Here is a 19,729-nt window from a genome sequence, read left to right as displayed (position 1 = left end):
TATTTCCCGCTCGAACTGTGTACAGCGATTCCTAGCGGAAGATGCATTGATAGAAACTGGAAAAGGTGGCAGCACTGAAGGCGCATACCCGTGGCGTGCTCTTCCGGTGTAAGCGGTGCAACGGCCTGGCCTCAGGTTAATGAGATATTCGAGGGACTCGTGAAAGTGTAAAACGTTGAGGAAATTGCTCCCAATGGAGCTAACGAACATTAACGCCGATTGCTTCATTGCTGCACTGCCCCTGCAAAGCCTTTGCTAGGCAATAAAAGCGACGAGCGCATGTTGAGGGGAGCGCAGAGAGAAACGATGGCATGAAGGACAGTCCTGATAGACGCTAGTGCTACACGTAGCCAGGTGGAAGTCACTTAGTTTTGCTTAATGGCGTTTAATCATGGCCTCTAGAATTCTTGACCATGCTCATTGCGCATTCCCTAATTTTCAGGAGCTCATTTTTTCATTGGAAACTAAAGTTTTTTCCCACTCCCCGAGGATTTTCTCGAGCAAATTCATGTACTTCTCCGGAGTTCCAGATATGAATATCCATTTTTGTTTTCATTACTTAGCCCATTCTTTGGCGCACGTTGGAATTTTTCATTCCAAAATCGTTTATGATGTTTATATTATCTCAAAAATGAACGCTTCTCTGTTCCTCTGACGATTGGAGTATTCAAGAGCTCAATATTGGCAGATCAGGTGCAATGACACAAACCTTAAAATGTCATTTGAGCGGTAAAGGAAGAGCTCCCCGGTTTCTGCAAAGGGTTTCCTGATTTTTCCGAATTTTCCCTGAAATGTTTCATTCCTTGATGATTACTGGGTTTTCTCGGTCTAGACACCGTGCGTTTAACTAGAAATTGTCTGACCAACCAAAAAATAAAAATCTTTACATATTGATGCTAAGCACATTTGGGTATGCTTTGCTTCAACATGTAACGTAATGTTTTATTTTCTATTCCGTCTACAGCGTGATCTAAAAGTCCCGCACCACCACTCCTGCTATTTTTGAGAAAAATGAGATAAAGACTTGAAATATTGTGAGTGCTTCAGCTACTGCTTCTGGGTCAAAGGAAGCGACTTTTTGGAACACCAAAAATTTTCAGAGGACTCCACCCTGAAAAGGGGAAAGGACCCTAGAGGTTGTAGGGGTGGTGCCGGACTTTTGAATCACCCTGTAGAGGTTCATTTACTGGCATTTCCTGATTTCCAGGGTTTCTTTCTAACTGTGGTCACCCTGATTGGAAGTTTCAACCAAGAGGAATTAAAAATAACTTACCACTAATTATGGGCCCAAAATCAGCAATGAATAATGGATGCACTCACCTAAAACAGATTATAAAAAAATATGGATTTAGTATCGTAATGCCTGAATGAATGAAAATCATGAAAATACTAGCCGTTCTGGGCGCGCTGCGTGCGTCTGTCACGGCTAGCCAAGGGGCTGGGGCTGCCCCCCCCCCCCCCCCCCGGTCACTCGCTCCGCGAGCCATTTTTCTGGGTAGTTGGACATTATTTGATCACCATGATGCATACATTGTGGAGACTCTTGAGACAAAAATGATTTTGTCACAGAACCTTATCACTAGAGCGTGCCATCATTTGCACATTAATAAATGTATGGAGATGAAGCAATGATGGAGAGCGATCATTTCTTCAAAAACGCATTTGACTGGGACGTCAGACCCATCGGGTGGAGGAAAGTGACAACCGTGGATCTCCCTCCGCGATTTGACTCGCTGGAGTGGCAAAAGTTCATCTATACTTCTTAAGAAGATTATCGCTAACGTAGGAGGTCTAATAACTACTCAACGATAGTATAATTCGAGTTCCGAATCGCTATGAGCCCACTTGTGTTTTTTTCTTATACTTTCATTGCATATAAATGTCTCCGATGTTTTTGTTTTATGATGTTGTTATTCTATCAGATTGAATACGTAATTATATCCTCATTTCATTTCCTTTCATAAAATTTAAATCTTGCTTAGCGGCTATTTAAATATTCCAACACCATCATGAATGCGTCTCTAAATTTCGTACCTCACTTGCTCAACTCCGCTTATAACTTACGAAGATGAAAACATAAGACACAATAAATATTCTGAAGAGCGATATATGCGGAAATACGAGAGTTTACTCACACCGCTCCGACGGCAAATTGTTTATTTTCACTTTTCTCCGCTCCGGCAAAGTTGGCCAGTTGGCACTGCTTATTGCGCGACGCTTTCCCTTGCCCGACAAAACTTACGAGCACCTTTCTTGAGTGCTTTCTGGACTTTCACGTACCTACGATGGCGCAAAAATATTGCCAATTACGAGAGCAAAAAAACTTCCAGTCAAAATGATCGGCTCGTTAAAAATACGAATGCCTAGGTTCTTACATGTTCGGCAAACTGCCGAAAGCCTCAAAGGTACCGACACCCCAAAATTTCAGCAGGGTGATAAATTCAGCAGGCTGATTACTTAAATTGATATACAAAGCAATAGACATAGAAGACCAAAGAAAATGAAGCCTAGAGGGAAATAAGTTGAATCAAAGCTGAGGCTGATCTTCGTTCAATTTATCCGACTATTTTATCTTTATCAAGCGGACCCATCTTGCTAAAAGGAATTGATTTTTACTTTTGCTAAAAGGAACTATATCGCACGCGAACCCTAGTCACATAGTTCCTCTTAAAATAAATAGTCCCGGCTACGTGAGTAGAGTGAAGGACCACTTTTCACGTCGCGCAACTGTTCGCGCTTCGGAGGAAGCCGGGTTGCAGCCGCTCGTTTTGAAGGAGAAATGCAGATTTTCACACGCGGATGGTTAGCACTGTACTAACAGTATCACCATAATATTGCTGGGTGTATTTCAGCCATTTAGTCGGTGTAAAACATTCATTCAGCAGACGTACAGCGCCGAATAGATTACTTAGGAGGGTAAAACTCAAGCATACCGTTGGTGCAGAACACCGACTTTTCTTCTTCTTTTTTCAATAATGTGCATTTATGTACTCAACATTTTAGTAAAATCGGAGAATTTTACTCGAAACTTTGAGTAACCCGGCCCTAACTCAACATTTTGAAAACAAAGAAACACGTCACCTTATTTTTCATGACTCTTCCAGCGTCTGGGAAAATCTCGGAGAAAGACGACTGGATGGGTCACAAGGTCAGCAGCACGAGAAAATTTCATCGCTTCATCCATGTCAAAGTATAAAACAAACTGATTTTTATCAATTTTTTTCCGATGCGAGGCCAGGAAGAAAAATCGCTTGGAAGTTTAAAAAAGTGCACCTATTTATCAGATCACTGGGCCGTATTTTTCATTCAAAGTTGCCTATTTCGACACAGCCACGTACTTCGTTATAACTCTGCCAATATTCCTCTGATTTAAAAACCAAAGATATTTTTATTTTTAGCTCATCAGGGAGTTTTAATATTTTTTTTTTTTTTTTTTTTTTTTTTTTTTTTTTTTTTTTTAAGAAAAAAAAATCAACTCTCTGACCTCTACCGATGACCCATTCTACCGTGTGAAGGAAAGACATCGTGTGAACATTCGGGGGATACCCGATTTTCTCGAATAAAAACGTATTTTTGAGGAACGTAATTCATATTTATCTTTGAAATTTTTAGATATTTAAGATTTAATAGTGAATGGGCCATTCCATGCCAAATATTTCCAAAAAAATTGAAAAAATATTTTTACTATCTTCCCAGTTTATTCGTTTTTCATTGAAGGAAATATGACAACGTCTTTAAGCTTATACGACGTTCTTTCTTGGCAAGGCAGCATTGCACCATGGATTAAAAGAAACGAATCACATGCGACATAAAGTCCCTAGGCCTGTTTCTTTTCTTAGGGTAATCAAAGGCTGATCAATCACTGCTTGTGTTAAAGTTGAAACGTCTTTTTATTTTGTTCGAAGCCCTATCAGTTCCTGCTTATTGTCTTTTCCGACCTTTTTTTCACCCGACGCGCGGCGCCCGGCGGATTCCGTGTAATGCAAGCAGAACGACACACAGTGGATCGAGTCAGTAGGGGAGGTCGGACAAAATTTGGAACCTTTAAAAGCTTGCAACTCCGTTCATACAAAACTTTGAGGTTCTAAAAGTGGGCTCATCGGTTTCCTCGTAAAATTTTCTTCTGGAGGCACCCCTAAAAATTCAAAATGTGACGAAATAAACATAAAAATTTGTACTTTACGTCAAAAATTTCATGTCCGACCTCTCTGATTGACTTGATCCTCTGTGCGACAGTGCGATGAACCGGGCCGAGTCGCCGATCATTTTGACATAGGCCTGTCACATCAGTTTCCGTATACTCATCAATTGACAGGAACGTTGAAATATCGATGAAATGAGCTTGCTTTCATGTAGTATCCATATGCCCTTATCAGGCGATTGTCTATTGCCGAAGCAAAAGTCAACAACAGGGCTCCCCACCGGGCCGATTATTGAAATTGATAGACAAAGAAGACATAGGTAGTATATATGGAGCTATCCTATTGGTTAAAATGGGAGGTTCCTATGGACTAAGGGAGAAAATGATGGACTAACGATCGGGTCCCTCGTGGGTTGCCGTTACTTATTGTTAGTCTATTACCTACCTTCTTTGTACATTGCAACCATTCGCTTCCACCAATAGGTTCCCTACATGTCCATTTCTTCATCTTTGTCTATCAATTTCAATAATCGGCCCGCAGATCCCTGCGCGGCCCAACCCCCAGCAACGTCTGCTTGGAGCTCATTGAGGGTCGCCTCTCGGCAGTAAAATAGCTGAACGCTGGATGATTTTCTAGAAATCCACCTGCTCTCTTTCCTACACAGTAAGACAAATTAACCAGAAGTCTACGTTAATACGAAAAGTAGATAACTTAGTAACCTACACGTGCGGCTAATATATTTTGATTATTTTTTCTTTGGGTTACATTCACCAAATCCTTGGGTAATCAGGTACGAGCCGATAGGATCGAACCAGCGCGGGCTCATCGTCAGAATAGAAAGACAAAGCGATAGACGAGGAGGACATAATGAGTATGGTGCATCTCCATTTGTAAATTTGGGTGGTTATTATAGATTAAGGTGGGTCCAGGTAGGGCTGGGCCCTACCTGGACAGGGTTCAGCCCTTACCGAGTAGGGCTGAACCCTGAAGCAGGCAGGTTTGGGCTCTACCCGCGCCGGGCCTGCCCCTATGGGGTATGAGGTAAAGCAATTTTACCTACCCGGTTAGGGCTGCGGGATCTTCCGCGCAGGTACCAGCCCTAAACTCGCTTTTTTCCGTGAAGGGTCTTTTGTGAGTTGCCGTTAGTTAGTCTATCACCTACCACGTGTTTTGTCCCTTGTAACCACTCGCTTCCACCAGTATAGGATCCCTTCATATTATTTTTGTCTACTTTGTCTACAGCTTTGTCTACAAATTTCAACCATCAGCCCGCTGCGGGCCGATTAATGAAACTGATGGACAAAACTATAGATAAAGACGACAAAAAGGATTCGGAAGGATCCTAATGGTGGTGGTAATGGACATAGGAGGTAGGTAATATACTGACTGACGGCAACCCACCGAAGACCCGACAGTTAGTCCATCATTTTCTTCCTTAGTAGTCTATAGGAACCACCCATTTCAACCAATAGGACCCTATGTTCTTATTGTTTATAGCTTTGGCTATCAATTTCAATAATCAGCCCGCAGGAGCGCGTTGTGATGGTCCAATGCGCTAGCGACTCGCAAGTCGCAACCTTTGAATGTTATCAAGAGAAAAAAGAAGAGTCCGTTAGTTCAGCAGGACACGTGCTTCTTTCGTCCTCCGATGTCTAGAGTAACCTACGGTCTCGATGAATTTAACTAAAAATTTAGTCGACCAACCAAGTCCTTTTGGTTGTCTATTACGTAGGGAGAGAGAGAACGGACGTGTCGAAATGGACGTAGTTCTATAAATGAGCCCTAATATGCATATATTCTAAGGGTCTCAGAGCTCACGTCATAATGCACATAGTTCCGTTTGATAGAAATACGGCAAAATATGGAGCTGTTGGGGCCCAAAAGGGCAACAGCCCTCTAACACGAAAAATGAAACTGCCTATCTCCAGAATTCCATTACCAAATCAAGATGACCAAGAATGTTCATAAATGAGCGTTCTTCTGCAAAAATGAGTAAATACATGCAAACACTCAGTCAAATGGTGCTTCACAAACGACAGGTCGCAACAATTGGACGTATTTCTGTCAAACGGAACTATGTGCATTAAGACATGAGCCCTGAGACCCATAAGAATAAATACATAACAGGGCTCACGTCATAATGCACATAGTTCTACTTGATAGAAATGCGTCCAATGGAGAACTTGCATGCAAATTTTGTATTGCTTCATCTGAAAATGCTTAAAGAGCTGATTTCGCAGTATTTTTTATAATTTTTTCCTGATATGGGAAATAGTATAAAAATAGATTTAAAACTAAGAAAATGCACCGCCTAGTGACGTCATCTGGCGGCATTTCCCATTTGAACACACATATTTCAGCAGATTAAATCATTTTGTCATATCTTCTCCAATAATTGTTCAATTCATGAACCAAAGGTATCCTCATGTTCAGTTCACTTGTTAGTTTCCACTTATACACGAAATTCGTCAAATTTCAGACACCTGCAAATTCTCCATTGTGAGAATAAATCACTCTGGATGATTTGAATTCATAGGTTGGCTGCTCTATTATGCCTAAAATCCCCATGACCTTACTTTAAAATTACCGACATGCCTTTACTCTCCCCACATGATACTCTACTGCTCTTCGTGGTCTACATGCGACAAATGAAGCGGCAACACAGCTATCATGTGTTGTGAATCCACCCACACACATACACAGACACTAAACGAGGGGAATCGATAGGTTGAAAAAGCGTTTAACTTGACGATCGGGATTTGGCTTCGGATGCCGTTAACTTCATGACTTCATTCCTGGCAGACGCGGCTCCTGATTGGCTCAACGGCTCACTGTCAGATTCGGGCCTTTCATCGTGACGCGTATTGAATTATCGCGTGAGAAATTCCCACGCTTAGAGCGGCGACTGCGTGATCCGCAGGGAAGTAAAGGATCGCGCTTTGGTTGCTGAGAAACTTCAGAGAGGGTTGCACCAAGATTAAAGAAATCTATTGTGTAAACAAAAAAGTGAAGCTAAAAATATACGAAATTCCGAACGCAAAATATATGTATATTCGATTAGTCAACTCGAACGCCTAAGTTTTGCGTTTGGATTCACTTCTAGATGCTTCAGCCGGCTGATTAATGAAATCGATGGAAAAAGCGTTAGACAAAGAAGACACGGGGAGTCCTGGGCGACTCTATTGGTTTTAATTAGTGGTTCCTGTGGACTCAGAGAGAAAATGATGGACTAACTACGTGCCAACAACCTGCGTCGACAGACAAGTTCACCCCACATACCTTTTGTCTTTTTTGTCGATAGATTTGTCTTCCTATTTCAATAATCGGCCTGTAGGTTTTAAAAGTAAGATTTTCTGAGAATAGACATCTGAACCTCGCAGGTTCACGACGTCAGCTAACGCGTGAAACGTATGTACATTTTTCATGCCTTTCTATCGCTTCACCGCAAATTCTGAAATTCTCTTTCTACATATAGATATAGAGAAGAGACACCTTGCAAAACCTTTTTTTTACCGGAACTGGATTTATGAATCTTAGTGCCTGATACTTACTCCGAAAATCAAATAAAAAACCTGAATAAATCGTTAAGAGGGAGAGTTTAGACAAGGCTACAATGTTCGCAGCATAAAACAAGAGCTGCTTCAACCACGCGCCCTACAAAAACTGCAGCGTTTGTTCAGCGTCGCTCGAGATGCTGCTAAATTTACGAGTGGCGAGGCTTGAATGATCGATCTTCAATATTTTCCCATTTGAGGCTACGGAAAAGAATCGATTATTACGGCGTTCGTTGTAACCACACTGTTTATCAATCCTTTTCTAGAGGTTTAAATCGCTAATCAATCGATAAATCGCAAAGCACGCCGCGCTACTGAAATTTACGACTTCATCAAAACAGCTCGGGACGGGGGTCAAGAACTTGGTCCACTGCAGTCTCGAGTTCTTAAACTGTTGTTTGGATGCATTTTTACGGCGAAAAGATTGGATATTAGTGAATAAATGAAATTTTGAGCTGCAGCCAAAATTAGCTGGAGTTTTGATTCTCTACTATGTGAGGCGACTTGGCCGACAGCCTTGATATCGCACATCGGTAATGACACTCAAGAAAAATGTATAAATGAACGGTCTCAAAAATTGCTCCCGATTTGCTGCATGCAGGGAAAGAGGCAGTGCTGTGCTGCCGTATTTATTTTCTTGGGAGCATTTGTCTCGCCTCATGATTGGACTACATTTCGCAAATAAGAGCAACAATTCCTGCATCAGTTTAGAAACAACGTAAGTATGATTTAATTTCCCTATGCACACAAGTGTTTTTCCTAGTCCCTGCACTGTTTCCTGCGCTGAATTCGCAGCCAACTGTATCAAAATACATTTGTGTTGATTCGTGTTTCACTTCCTATATTAACCAAAAGTAACACAAGAACACAAATGTTTTTATCAGTGTACCTACTTATGTTCCAAACGTTCTTTCCGAACGGCACACAGCCAGCAAACGAAAGCTCATGATAGACGGAGGTGGTAGATGAGAGATCGACTTTCCATATTCAGGGTTGCCACAGAATTTAGAAAATGAAATTCCTTGACATTTCTCTGATTTCCCTGACACATTTTGGTGGAATTCCCTGACAATTGAAGAAGAGACGGATGGTTAAGAAGGCATAATTGAAAATAGTTTTCAGGCAAAATTTGTTGTTGGAAACCTCAAACCCATTCTAAAAAGAAACTGAAGGTGATTTAACAAATTTTCCCTGACATTTCCTGGTTTTCCTTGACTGTGGCAACCCTGCATATTGCATTAGGAAACAGTACCTACCTCGAGCATGGACTAACTTTGGGAGTTGAACGACGAGATGGCGAGAAAATGGCATGCTGGTAAGTTGGAGGCGAGTGCTGACTTTCCGAGACGTCAGCCCGTGTTTGGAATGATGACAATAGCGGCGTTTAGCGTGGAGTGATGGTGTTGTTCACACTTTACACCTCGGCACCTCGCGACGCTAACCGTCTTTTATCACCCGGACTCACGCAATCAACACTCAACTTCCGTCCATTTGAACCGGCACTCGGAGAAAAAGGGGCAAATGAGTTCCGCTCAAAAGCCAAAGGAAATACTCAACTTTTATTTGGTAGATATACAGGGTGTCTACGCCGTCGGACGGCGAGAGTCTGACATGTATGAAATTTCACATAATTTTTCAATTTCAATGAAATTTCAAGAGGCCTCATACTTTTCATAATATAAACAACAATATTCGAAGCGCAGGGTGTCTACTAAAACAGGCTGGCCAAAAATCAATACTTTTTCAGTGCATCCCTGAGAAATTCAGTACCTCAACGGAAAAATGCAGAACTTTTTTAGTACCTCCAGTTGACGAAATTTGAAAAAATTCAAAAATTCAAATTCCCCTCTCAAACTGCGACAAAAATGAAAAATTCCGGACCTCAACGGAATTTCCGCAATTTTTCAGTGCTTCCGGACCGCTCTTAAAAAATCTGTACTATTTCTGAAACTTTCCGGAAATTTCGGACTTGCAGACACCCTGAAGCGGCAACCACTCACTCAAAGTATGCGCAGGGAGGTCTATGCGTTCAAAACTTTAAAAATTGTTTTCATGGGCCTTATAATTTAGAAGAGAAAATTAATCAACACTGCAAATCACAGGAATAAAATAATTCCAGAAATCCCTATGCAGGAGAAAATAAAATATGGCAGGGGAGAGGGAAGGGGGGGGGGGGGTTGCGCTCTGGGCGCTCATCCATTTAAATCAGGCCCTGTCTAGAATACATTTAAACCGATCAAAAAATTGTGACTAAAGCGAATCTTAGGGTTTTCTGGTTACAATTTCAGACAAAGTAGTCTTCCTCCATTAAGGGGAGGTAGCGTTAGTTTGAAGGTCCGGTATGCTTCAAAGGAAAGAGACCATAACCTAAAATCGTAATAATTATTAGCATTACTCATTTCTGACATAAATGTCAAATAAAACTGTGTCTGGGGCTAAAAAAACAAAAATTTTGTGATTTCCTTTGTTCCTAACAATTTTTCCAACCTTTCATCAATTTTTCACAAAAATACATAAGCTTCATGAAATTCCACGTGAAATTTCAAAATCATATTTTTCATGAAATATTCCATTGAGAGCATCTGCCACTGATAGACTCACTCCGTTTCCTCCTTGCCCTCTTTGTCAGTGGCGTGGCGTGCTTCGATATACATCGATAGTTCCCCATTTGAAGCTGTGACAAAAAATCGATTTTTAAAGTGTTCGTAACGAACGCCCTGTTTTTCGATCATTTTCGATGGGTTTAAATGGCATAAAAATAGATATAAGTATAGCAATTCAAGCCACGCCACTGCTCTTTGTCATCGCTTTGTCCATCGATGTCAGAGTCTTTGTCTTTGTCTATCGATTACAGGGTGATTATGGTGAAACTTTACCTGATGCAGTAACTCGGCTGAGGAGTCGTGAGGCTGTAGTTCTGACGACATCGATGTTTTCAGACGGTTTCTGACCACACTGACGGAGCCGATGGACAAGGCCGTCCACCACTGCATCCTCCGTCATCATCGACTCCTTCTTACTCGATTTCTGAAACACGCAAAACGAATTTTGTGGGTACTGCTTCCTTTCGACGAGAGGAGAGAAGAAAAGGGCATGAAAGAAGGGGCAAGAAATAAAGAGCCAGAGAGCAGGGGTCGATAAAGTTCCCTGCTTACCACAATTTCGTACGAGCCAAAAAAGTGTTTCCATAAACAGTTTACTTTTTTTTTTTGGAGGGGGGAGGGAGCGGGGTTATGTAGGTAGGTCAGGCTTCTCGGTCGACTGGTGCTGCTATAGTTTCAAGGTTTGAAAATAGGTGAATTTTAAGTTATTTAACCATTAGATGCCCAAGCCGAGTCAAATTCAAGCAGAGGTTTCTAAAAACACATGACCTGCGGGTTGTATGAGACCGGTACGTGCGATCTTTAGATATAGGTAAAAGGTCTAAATACACATCGTAAAAAAGAATCAAACTTCAACTTAAAAAAAAGAAAACAAAATCGAGTGTGTCAGAGAATTTGTTATAAGCAAAAACCTACAAATAGGAAATATAGAGCGGATCATTTCGAGTTCATGCCTAGCGCTATCGCGCCTTCAATTTTGCAGATGCTACACGGACATCTATCAAGCACGAATAGTTGTATCTCTGCGCCTTCATTGACGAGCATTCTTTCCCATGCTCTGTTTCCATCTTGCGTTGGTTCGGTTTGTATTATTTTTAAAGTGGTTTACGGTCTCGTTTAAAATGCAAAAGGAAAGGTTTTTGAAATATTGGATTTCCGCTCATATTAAAAGTAGGTACTGATTCAAAGATCATTTTCTCGAAAACTTTTTGGCGCCAAGTCTCTAGAAATAAGAAAAAGCGATGATTTGACTAGAAATTACAATTTCAAAGTTCCGCAAGAAAAATACTCAATTATTCACAAATTTTTAAGAATTTTCACCCTGTCTATAATTTTTTTCAGAATTTCTATAATTTCTTCATTTTGTGAGTCCCTGACTTTCTGACTTTCTTGCTCTTCTCTGACTCCAAAATTTATGAATTCCCTGACCTGTGAACACAATTTCCACTGAGATTTTTTCCTTTTAATTATGCTGACTGTTTGCAGGCTGCTAAACGCTGTTCGCGTACTTTCCTGACTTTTCCTGATTTTTCAAGGTTGCCGTAAATTATCTAGCTTCCCCTAATTTTCCAGACTGTCGAAAACCCAGATATTTTATCTTTGAAAAAAGTTTCGCGCGAAATTATTCAGAAATGTATTAAATCCAATGACTTGACTGGAACTAAAGAAATCAAGGTTCCGCGGGGAAATTCTCTGATTTTTCTCGCTTTTCCTACCTTTTCAAGAGCTTGTCACCCTCACTGAAAAAAAAAAACACATTGGATCTAGAGTCCAGACTCTTGAAAACATTGACAAGAAAAAGTACTCTTGATTTAATCGGATTTTTGCTCGAATCAAAACGAAATCCGCTTAAATTAAGAGGCTTGGTTCTTGATTTAAGCTAGATTCTGATTAAATCAAGAGTACTTTTTTTGTCGATGTTTTTAAGAGTCTGGACTCTAGATCCAATGTGTTTTTTTTTTTTTTTTTTTTTCCAGTGCAGTTCATTAAAGAGTGAATATATAGGTAGCAGAGGCGTGGCGTGAATTGCGATGTATCGATTGTTATGCCATTTAAACCTATGACAAAGAATCGATTATGAAAAAGTTCGCTGCGAACACCCTGTTTATCGATCCTTTTCCATAGGTTTGAATGACATGACAATCGATATATCTCAATTCACGCGACACCACTGATAGGTAGAGTATGGACATGTCGAGATGTAGAGCTCTTAGGGCCGAAAAGGGCAGCCAACCTTCTGACACAAAAAATGTCCCTCCGACTCTTCAGATTCCAATATCAAATCATTTATGTATCGTAGATCAAACCATACATGGACAAAATCTTGGTGTTGAAAGCATTTGTTGAAAATTAGCCGACCGGATGGAACCTGGATCACATTGTGATAGGTAGTCCAATGCGCTAGTCAATCGCAAAGAGCAACCAACTTTATTTATTTATTTATTTATAATTCATGTACATAAATGCCACACGTTGTGGCTATAATACTTGTCAACCCCACCCCCCGAACTTTCTAAAACCAAATATGTCACTGCCGATCTTCAGATTCCGATTTCAAACCAAGATAGCCAAGAATATTCATAAATGCACCCTCTTCCACAAAAATGAGTGACTTTATGCAAAAACTAAGGCAAATTGTGTCAAATAGTAGTCAATAGTTTTTCTGCTCAAAATCAGGAGTCGCCTATAGCGTTCCCTACCAGATTTGAAAAAAAAGGAATGAAAATCCATTTCTTTGGATGCTCTTCTTTGTACCACATTTTGCGATTTGTAACTGAAATATCTGGCTCAGTTTGGAAGCAACGTATGTACCATTAGTTTCTCTGTGTACACATGTGTTTTCGCGGATGAGTCAGAAATTGCAGTTGCTAATTACTCTAGATTTTTCTAACTTTTCAAGAGAATTTAGAAAATGAAATTCCCTGACACATTTTGGTGGAATTCCCTGACAATTGAAGATGTGACGGATGGTTAAGGTGGCATAATTGAAAATAGTTTTTAGGCAAAATTTGTTGTCCGAAATTTCAAACCCATTCTAGAAAGCAAATAGGTGATATAACATATATTCCCCGACATTTTCGTCATTATCGTCATTTTCCCTGATATTTCCCGGTTGTGACAACCCTGAAGAACAATTGTTACCCTGTTTATTACTTTCTCAGGGAAAACTCGTCAAAATTCATGGGGAATGGAGCGTGGACCTACCGTGGAGTTGGCGTGGTGGATCTTGCGACCGAAAACGCCGATCATGGCTTGACTGCCGAGTGGGGGCGGAGTGGCACTTGCCCTCGGGGCTGCCGCGCGCGGGAAAACCGAACGGAAAACGAGGGATGAACACCGCGCACTCACACTCACAAACACCCGCGCTCCACCGCAGCTCGACCAACGACTGAAGCCGGCCCGGCCCGGCGCTGCCCCCCACCCCCCACCCTCCACCCTCCGCAAATCCCCCTTCAGCCCCCGCACGAAGCGGGGAAATAGAGCGCGCGCCGCGCGCCACCCGCCAACAAGGTTCCGAGTTGGACGTATTTCTGCCAATCAGAACTATGTGCACTAAGACATGAGCCCTGAGACCCATAAAATATATGCATACCAGGGCTCACGCCATAATGCACTTAGTTCCGTTTGGCAGAATTATGTCCAGTTGACGATGGGGAGGCGTCGAATGTAGCCTGCACAGCGGGCTGATTATTGAAATTGATTGACAAAGCTATAGACAAAGAAGACGAAAGAGATATGGAGGGATCCTATTGGTGGAAACGGGTGCTTGCAATGGTCAAATGAGGTAGGTAATAGACTAACGGCAACCCACGAGAGACCCTGTAGTTAGCCCATCATTTTCTCCCTTAGTCTACAGGAACCACCCATTTCAACCAATAAAATAGCTCCATACTCCTTTTGTCCTTATTGTCTATCGCTTTGGCTATCAATTTCAATGATCAGCCCGCAGGAGCGTGTTGTGATGGTCCAATACGCTAGCGACTCGCAAGTCGCAACCTTTGAAGTCGCGCAAGACTGTCAATTTCAATAATCGGTCCGCAGAGTGACTTAAAATGAAAGAGATTCACGGAGGATTGGAAATCTCTGTCAAGTATTTCGTGAAATTCCACGCGGCTGCGAAATTTGTGACGAGTATGAAACATTCATTTTACCCAAGTATTTTTGTACTTCTTACCCCATTCACTGTCGGGGTCGAAGATGAAAACTTGGGGATTCTGGATTCGATCGACATGAATGGATCTAAAAATGGAAACGCGAATTTATCAACGAGAATCGATCGATGACCGTGAGTCGATTGACACTCCTTAAATCGTTCGACAAATCTGTGAACCACCCACAGAACTGTGGATCGATCGACAAACCCGTGAATCGATCGACACCAATTCGATCAACAAAATTCGATCGATTGACAGGTTTGTCAATCGAATCAGTGTCTTTTGGGCCATGTCGATTAAATCACGTCGATCGGTTCACTTTATATAATTATTCGATCGATTTATTTCGATCGAATCCACACCCTCCTAAAAATTGCATGACATTTTAAGAAAGGAGATGTTTCGATACGGGTCGATCTTCGGACCACTCTCAATTTCCTCAACTCAACGATTTTTTGCTCATTGGAGGCCTATATTGTACAGAATGCATCATAATTCGGTCATTTTTTGTCTCTTTTTGGGTCTAATTGGCGGAAAAATTGGATTTGGTGGCTTTGAGGTCGAATGCCGAAAAATCCGCATATTCCTCCAAAATCAGCCTTCGCTTTCAGACTCATGTTCAGACGAGTATTAGACCTGATAGGAGACCGGAAATAACCAAATCATGATGCATTCCGTAAAAGATAAACCGCCAACGAGCGAAAATCGTGGAGTCGAGGAATTTCAGTGTGAACCCAAAAACGGTTCTTTCAATAATTGTTTTAAAAGTTTGTCATGGACTCATTTTCAGTATGCCGTGAAACGCCTAAAGACAGTGAAATCTTAATTTTGAAATTTTGAGGGGGGAAAATCGCGAGTCTCATTTTGAGGTTCCTCGTCGGATTCTTGGATAGGGAATTGGTGAGGGTTGCATACGCAGCGCCTGCAAAATTGCTGAAATGTCATAGAAAGAGAAACCTCACTTTCCATGCAGCCAAGTATTTTCATGCGGTGAAATTTCATTTTGCATCTCTGTCAGGGTTAAGAGAGAACAGGATAAGAAGAAAAAAATATATCAGTATATTTCTATTTCTTTCTAGGTATTAATAATTTAAAAGAAACTACCCGCATCCATTTGAAGGAGCTGCTAAGTAGGAGTGCAAAGTGCATTACGATGCAACAAAACAGGCTTGCCATTTTCTTGTAAATTCCCCGAGGATTCTCTGTTTTCCAACAGCTCATGATGAAAGAAATCCGGACGTAATGGTGACGTGAATAATGCTGCGCAGGTGTAGGTAACACATTTAATCTGCCGTGCTCAGGAAAAACGCCGTATGATCCTTCAGGCGTCGCCAACTTTCCTTTGATAAATCACGAATTTTCGGGGAGATTTGTAAGAGTTTTTCCTCCAATTTTTCAGATATTTTAGAATAAACTGGGAACAGAATTATCTGAAAATTTTGTCGCAGAGGATTCAGAATTTTCCCAGTAAATTCGCTTTTTATCGAAGGAAATCTTGCAACGTCTAAAGGCTCATACGGCGTTCTTCCATACTGCCGTGCTATGGAAGACAGGGCCGGATTTAGCTACTTGCCTTGATAGGCCGCCTGTATTTTGCCGTCCCTCATTCGTTTTGAAACATCGATACAAACCATCAAGTGAACGTGCCGGAGGAGGAGCACTAGGAGCAGTGCATAAGACGCGTTTACTCGTATTGGGCACATTTTTTATGAAAGCCCTGTCAACACTAAAAAAGTTCACGGTACTTTGCGCGAAAATTAAGCGCCGTAATCATATCTCTGTGTGAACGAGGCCTTTCATCAATAGGAAAAGAACGAAAAAATTATGAAAGAATAAACATGAATGTGGTTTAATGATTTTAATTTCCGCCACCGCGCCAACCGCACTGTGTTTAGCGCAATGCGTGAAGTATTCTTACAGTCTTGTAGGCGTTATGCGTTTCACGTCGACCGCTGCTGAACGCACTGTGTTTGACGCAATGCGTGAAGTATTCATGCAGTCTTGTGCTCTTGTATGCGCTAATATGTGTTACATGCCGACCGCCGCGTCGCGACAGGGACTTCTCTTTTTCATCTCAAGTTCTCGTTATCATTGCTCTCTGCGCCGCGCCGTTCCAGGCAAAATCGCGTGTTTGGTTTCTCTCTTAACTCGACTAATTAAAGGTGCTGTCTCTTGTATCACCGGAAGTCGACGAAATTAGAAATCACTATACTCTCAGGAAATGAGAGATTTTGTCGCCTTTTCTCGTTAGTAATTTTTTTTCCTGAATTCGATTGCTTTTTTATACCTACATTTAAAACAATTGCAAAATTTACCGCTCCTAAATCCGGCCCTGTAGATGCCTCTGCGGGATCAAATTGACCCGCGGCTTTCGCAGCATGGAGCGGAGCATTGTAAGTTCACGTCTCGCCATCGCGCCTTCAGTTTTGCAGATACGACACGGACATCCATCAAGCACGAATAGTTGTATCCTTGCGCCGTCATCGACGCGCACCCTCTCCCTTGCTCTATTCCCATACTATGTTTGTTCCCGTTTGTCTCATTTGACGTGGAGGTTCAAGGACTACGTTACTAACGTGAGTAACACAGCTGAAGATGGGAGATACGTAATCAGACTCGTTTTTTAACTTTCCTCCCAAATCGTGCGATACCTCATTGGCAGCATTAAGTGAAGCATTGCGCATTCACGCCTCGCGCCTTCACGCCTCGCGCCTTCAATTTTGCAGATGCAACACGGACATCCATCAAGCACGAATAGTCGTATCTCGGCGCCGTCATCAAGGCGCGTTAATTGCGGTGTCTCTCATTTTCGAAGTTTGAGAAAAGTTGAGGTTAATTTTGCTCAAAATATGCTGTGATATATTCTCGTTAATAATAATAATTTTGAAAAAAAAAGATTTCTAAATTAAATAATAATAGAAAAAAATGTTTCAGTACAGGCTACTCAAGCGCCTTTAAGGGCAAACGAGCGCACGTCGAAATATTGGTATTTTGGCGGGAGTATTGTTGTCTCAGGCATAGAATAAATGGACTACGTCAACAGAAGTGAAAGCTCCATAAGAACCAATGTTAACATTTTTCTTCCCAGGGTCGGTCAATCTTTGTACTTAATGAAACTCAGGTTTCATGCTGGTTTTGAGGCTAACTTACGATTATAAAATTGGAACGAAACATGAAACTTTAGGCTACTTTACAGTACTTTAACGGTAATTAAGTGTAAAAAATTCCTCACGTTTCCTAAAAACGTCTGTGCCCGTTATTATTTGGCATCTCCAGAACGTCAACATGCTACAGACGCAAACGGTCTTATTGACTCAGTTTCGCTTCGATAACATAAAAATGGCGGTGGCTTTTGCTTCTGTTGACGTAGTCCATTTATTCTGTCTCAGGGAGGTTCTTTTTCTGTTTGTGACTAAGTACTTTTAGAAATCCCAAGCCGAGAGTGAAAAAGCGCCTGTACGTTACCAAAATAGTGAAAATTTAAAAAAAAAGTATTCCTTATCTCCTTAAATGTACAGACAAAAAAATTACTCAAATAAGACTTCAAAAGGTGTAAAAATAAATGCGTTAACATACGGGTAAATTTATGACCCCACTTGGGGCTTTGCATAAAAAAAATTTGTAGGCATCTAAGGGTTAAAAGAAGACAAAGCATCCTGGAAAAGACAAATTAAACTCTGGCAAGACAGTTTGTAAGAAGATGAAGTTGTCAAAAAAAAGAAGAGATGAGCTTAAGACTTTTAAGTATATTCTTACCTTATAGTACAACACTGGAGGCACCGAGGAAGTAAAGCAGAAAAATGTGGCGATACTGAGATAAGATACACTGAGGAACGATGTAAGGCTTGAAACAAGAAACGAACGGATACTCAAGCCGAACTGACACTTGCACACCCTTCCGCAACACCACTTTCACAAGAAATTTTGGTAGTATTCATGATGTTAGAGAGCCGTAGCGAATACGAACTAGTTCAAAAACTTTTGTAGCTTTTGAAATACTGGCGCTTGCTTCAGAACACTTAGAAATATTATTTTAGTTTTGAAGAGGGACAATCCTTGATGGTGTTATGTCAACTCTGCAAACAGGGCACCTCTGATTGCCTTGCACCCAATCCAGAATACAGTTCCAACAAAATAAATGCCCACACAAAGTTGCACTAGGCTGCCTCAAGTCATCCATACATAGAGGACATTTATACTTGATGACTGAGTATGCATTTTCAGAGTTCTCAGCTGCAACTCTTTTCTGACTTTGCCACCACTGTTTAGTATTAAAAACAGCCTGAAGAAAAATGTGCAAAACAGCAGTGAAACCCAATACTTTGAAACCGTACAGAGGCTGATCCTCTCTTAACCAACGGTGAACCAGAACATAGTGTATTCCAGTGATCCGCTTGGGAAAGTCGTAAAAGTTACCAGTGAAGTAAAATAGAGCCTTGTGAGATAGGAGAACAAGTGGCAGAATACTCTCTAGGAAATCCAAAGATTGTGCGAGAGTGACCTTCGCCTCAGGGCGGATGTTGGGGTTTTTGTTCACAAACTGTCGTATGTATTTGAGTAGATATAAAATGAAAAAACTGCCGACAGCTTTGGCAGTGACCATTAGCAGTCTACGAAAAGGAGAAGGCACGGCCCGTAGTTCAGATGTCACTTGCACAATCCCGGTGTATTCTTCGCCTAAAGTTTGGAGTCCTGACAGAGTGGTTACGAAGCTATACAAGAAATCTGCCAATAGTGGAATGTAATCATGATACCGCAAGAATGATCGAGATCCCAGGGCTTTGTAGACGAGATCGTTGAGGCTTGAATTGATGTTTCTTTTGATTAAATCGTCTTTTTGAGCTGCCCGCAAGATTTCGGCCGGGCGTGCTCTAGAAAAAACGGGCATTTCCGATGTAAGAGGAACTTGTTGATGAGATCACCCCGAAAGCGCGCGACAAACACATTAGCTGTTGTACGAAACAATATGTAGACACATAATAAAATTACAACTTGTCCTCGAAATTCACAGAGTACGCGAGAAACTTTCCACATGAAAGTTTGGAACTTCTACCAAGACATGACTTTCCTGGCGGAAAAGCGCGTGATAAGCGTAACAGCTGACACATCAAAACAAAAACACCAATATGTATGTTGTCAAATGTAATGATGTAATAATTAATTTACGCAGAATAGTATATATTCATCCATGATATCAGGCAAATGTGTTCTCGCTTTTCATCGACCATCCTTCAAGCTAAAAACCGTTGCTTTTAGGGTGTTTTCTGTGGAGTTTC

At 41.3% G+C, this 19,729-nt stretch overlaps 2 protein-coding genes across 6 annotated transcripts in view; both read right to left on the bottom strand.

Annotated features, from left to right (window-relative positions):
* LOC109038298 (cytosolic carboxypeptidase 1) overlaps nucleotides 1-18,349 on the bottom strand; it is a gene marked incomplete at its 3' end in the record, with an annotated part of 338,352 nt that extends 320,003 nt beyond the window's left edge. Inside the window, 2 exon segments of one of the 5 annotated variants that reach the window (XM_072305431.1) lie at nucleotides 10,573-10,723; nucleotides 18,210-18,349. In XM_072305431.1, the coding sequence (XP_072161532.1) occupies nucleotides 10,573-10,689 (117 nt within the window). 5 annotated transcript variants of the gene reach the window in all.
* Nucleotides 18,350-18,484: 135 nt separating this feature from the next.
* LOC109038301 (peroxisome biogenesis factor 10) lies at nucleotides 18,485-19,573 on the bottom strand. Its single transcript, XM_019053325.2, has one exon. It carries the CDS (start codon nucleotides 19,339-19,341, stop codon nucleotides 18,487-18,489), a length of 855 nt encoding a protein of 284 aa, XP_018908870.2. The 5' UTR covers nucleotides 19,342-19,573; the 3' UTR covers nucleotides 18,485-18,486.
* Nucleotides 19,574-19,729: the final 156 nt, after the last annotated feature.

This window comes from Bemisia tabaci, chromosome 10, assembly GCF_918797505.1.
Source record: "Bemisia tabaci chromosome 10, PGI_BMITA_v3".
NCBI lineage: Eukaryota > Metazoa > Arthropoda > Insecta > Hemiptera > Aleyrodidae > Bemisia > Bemisia tabaci.
This window is presented reverse-complemented; position numbering and strand designations above follow the sequence as displayed.

Bases quoted from the DNA above. Each gene is read 5' to 3' on its own strand.
- LOC109038301 (XM_019053325.2), bottom strand. From the start codon at position 19,341: ATGCCCGTTTTTTCTAGAGCACGCCCGGCCGAAATCTTGCGGGCAGCT.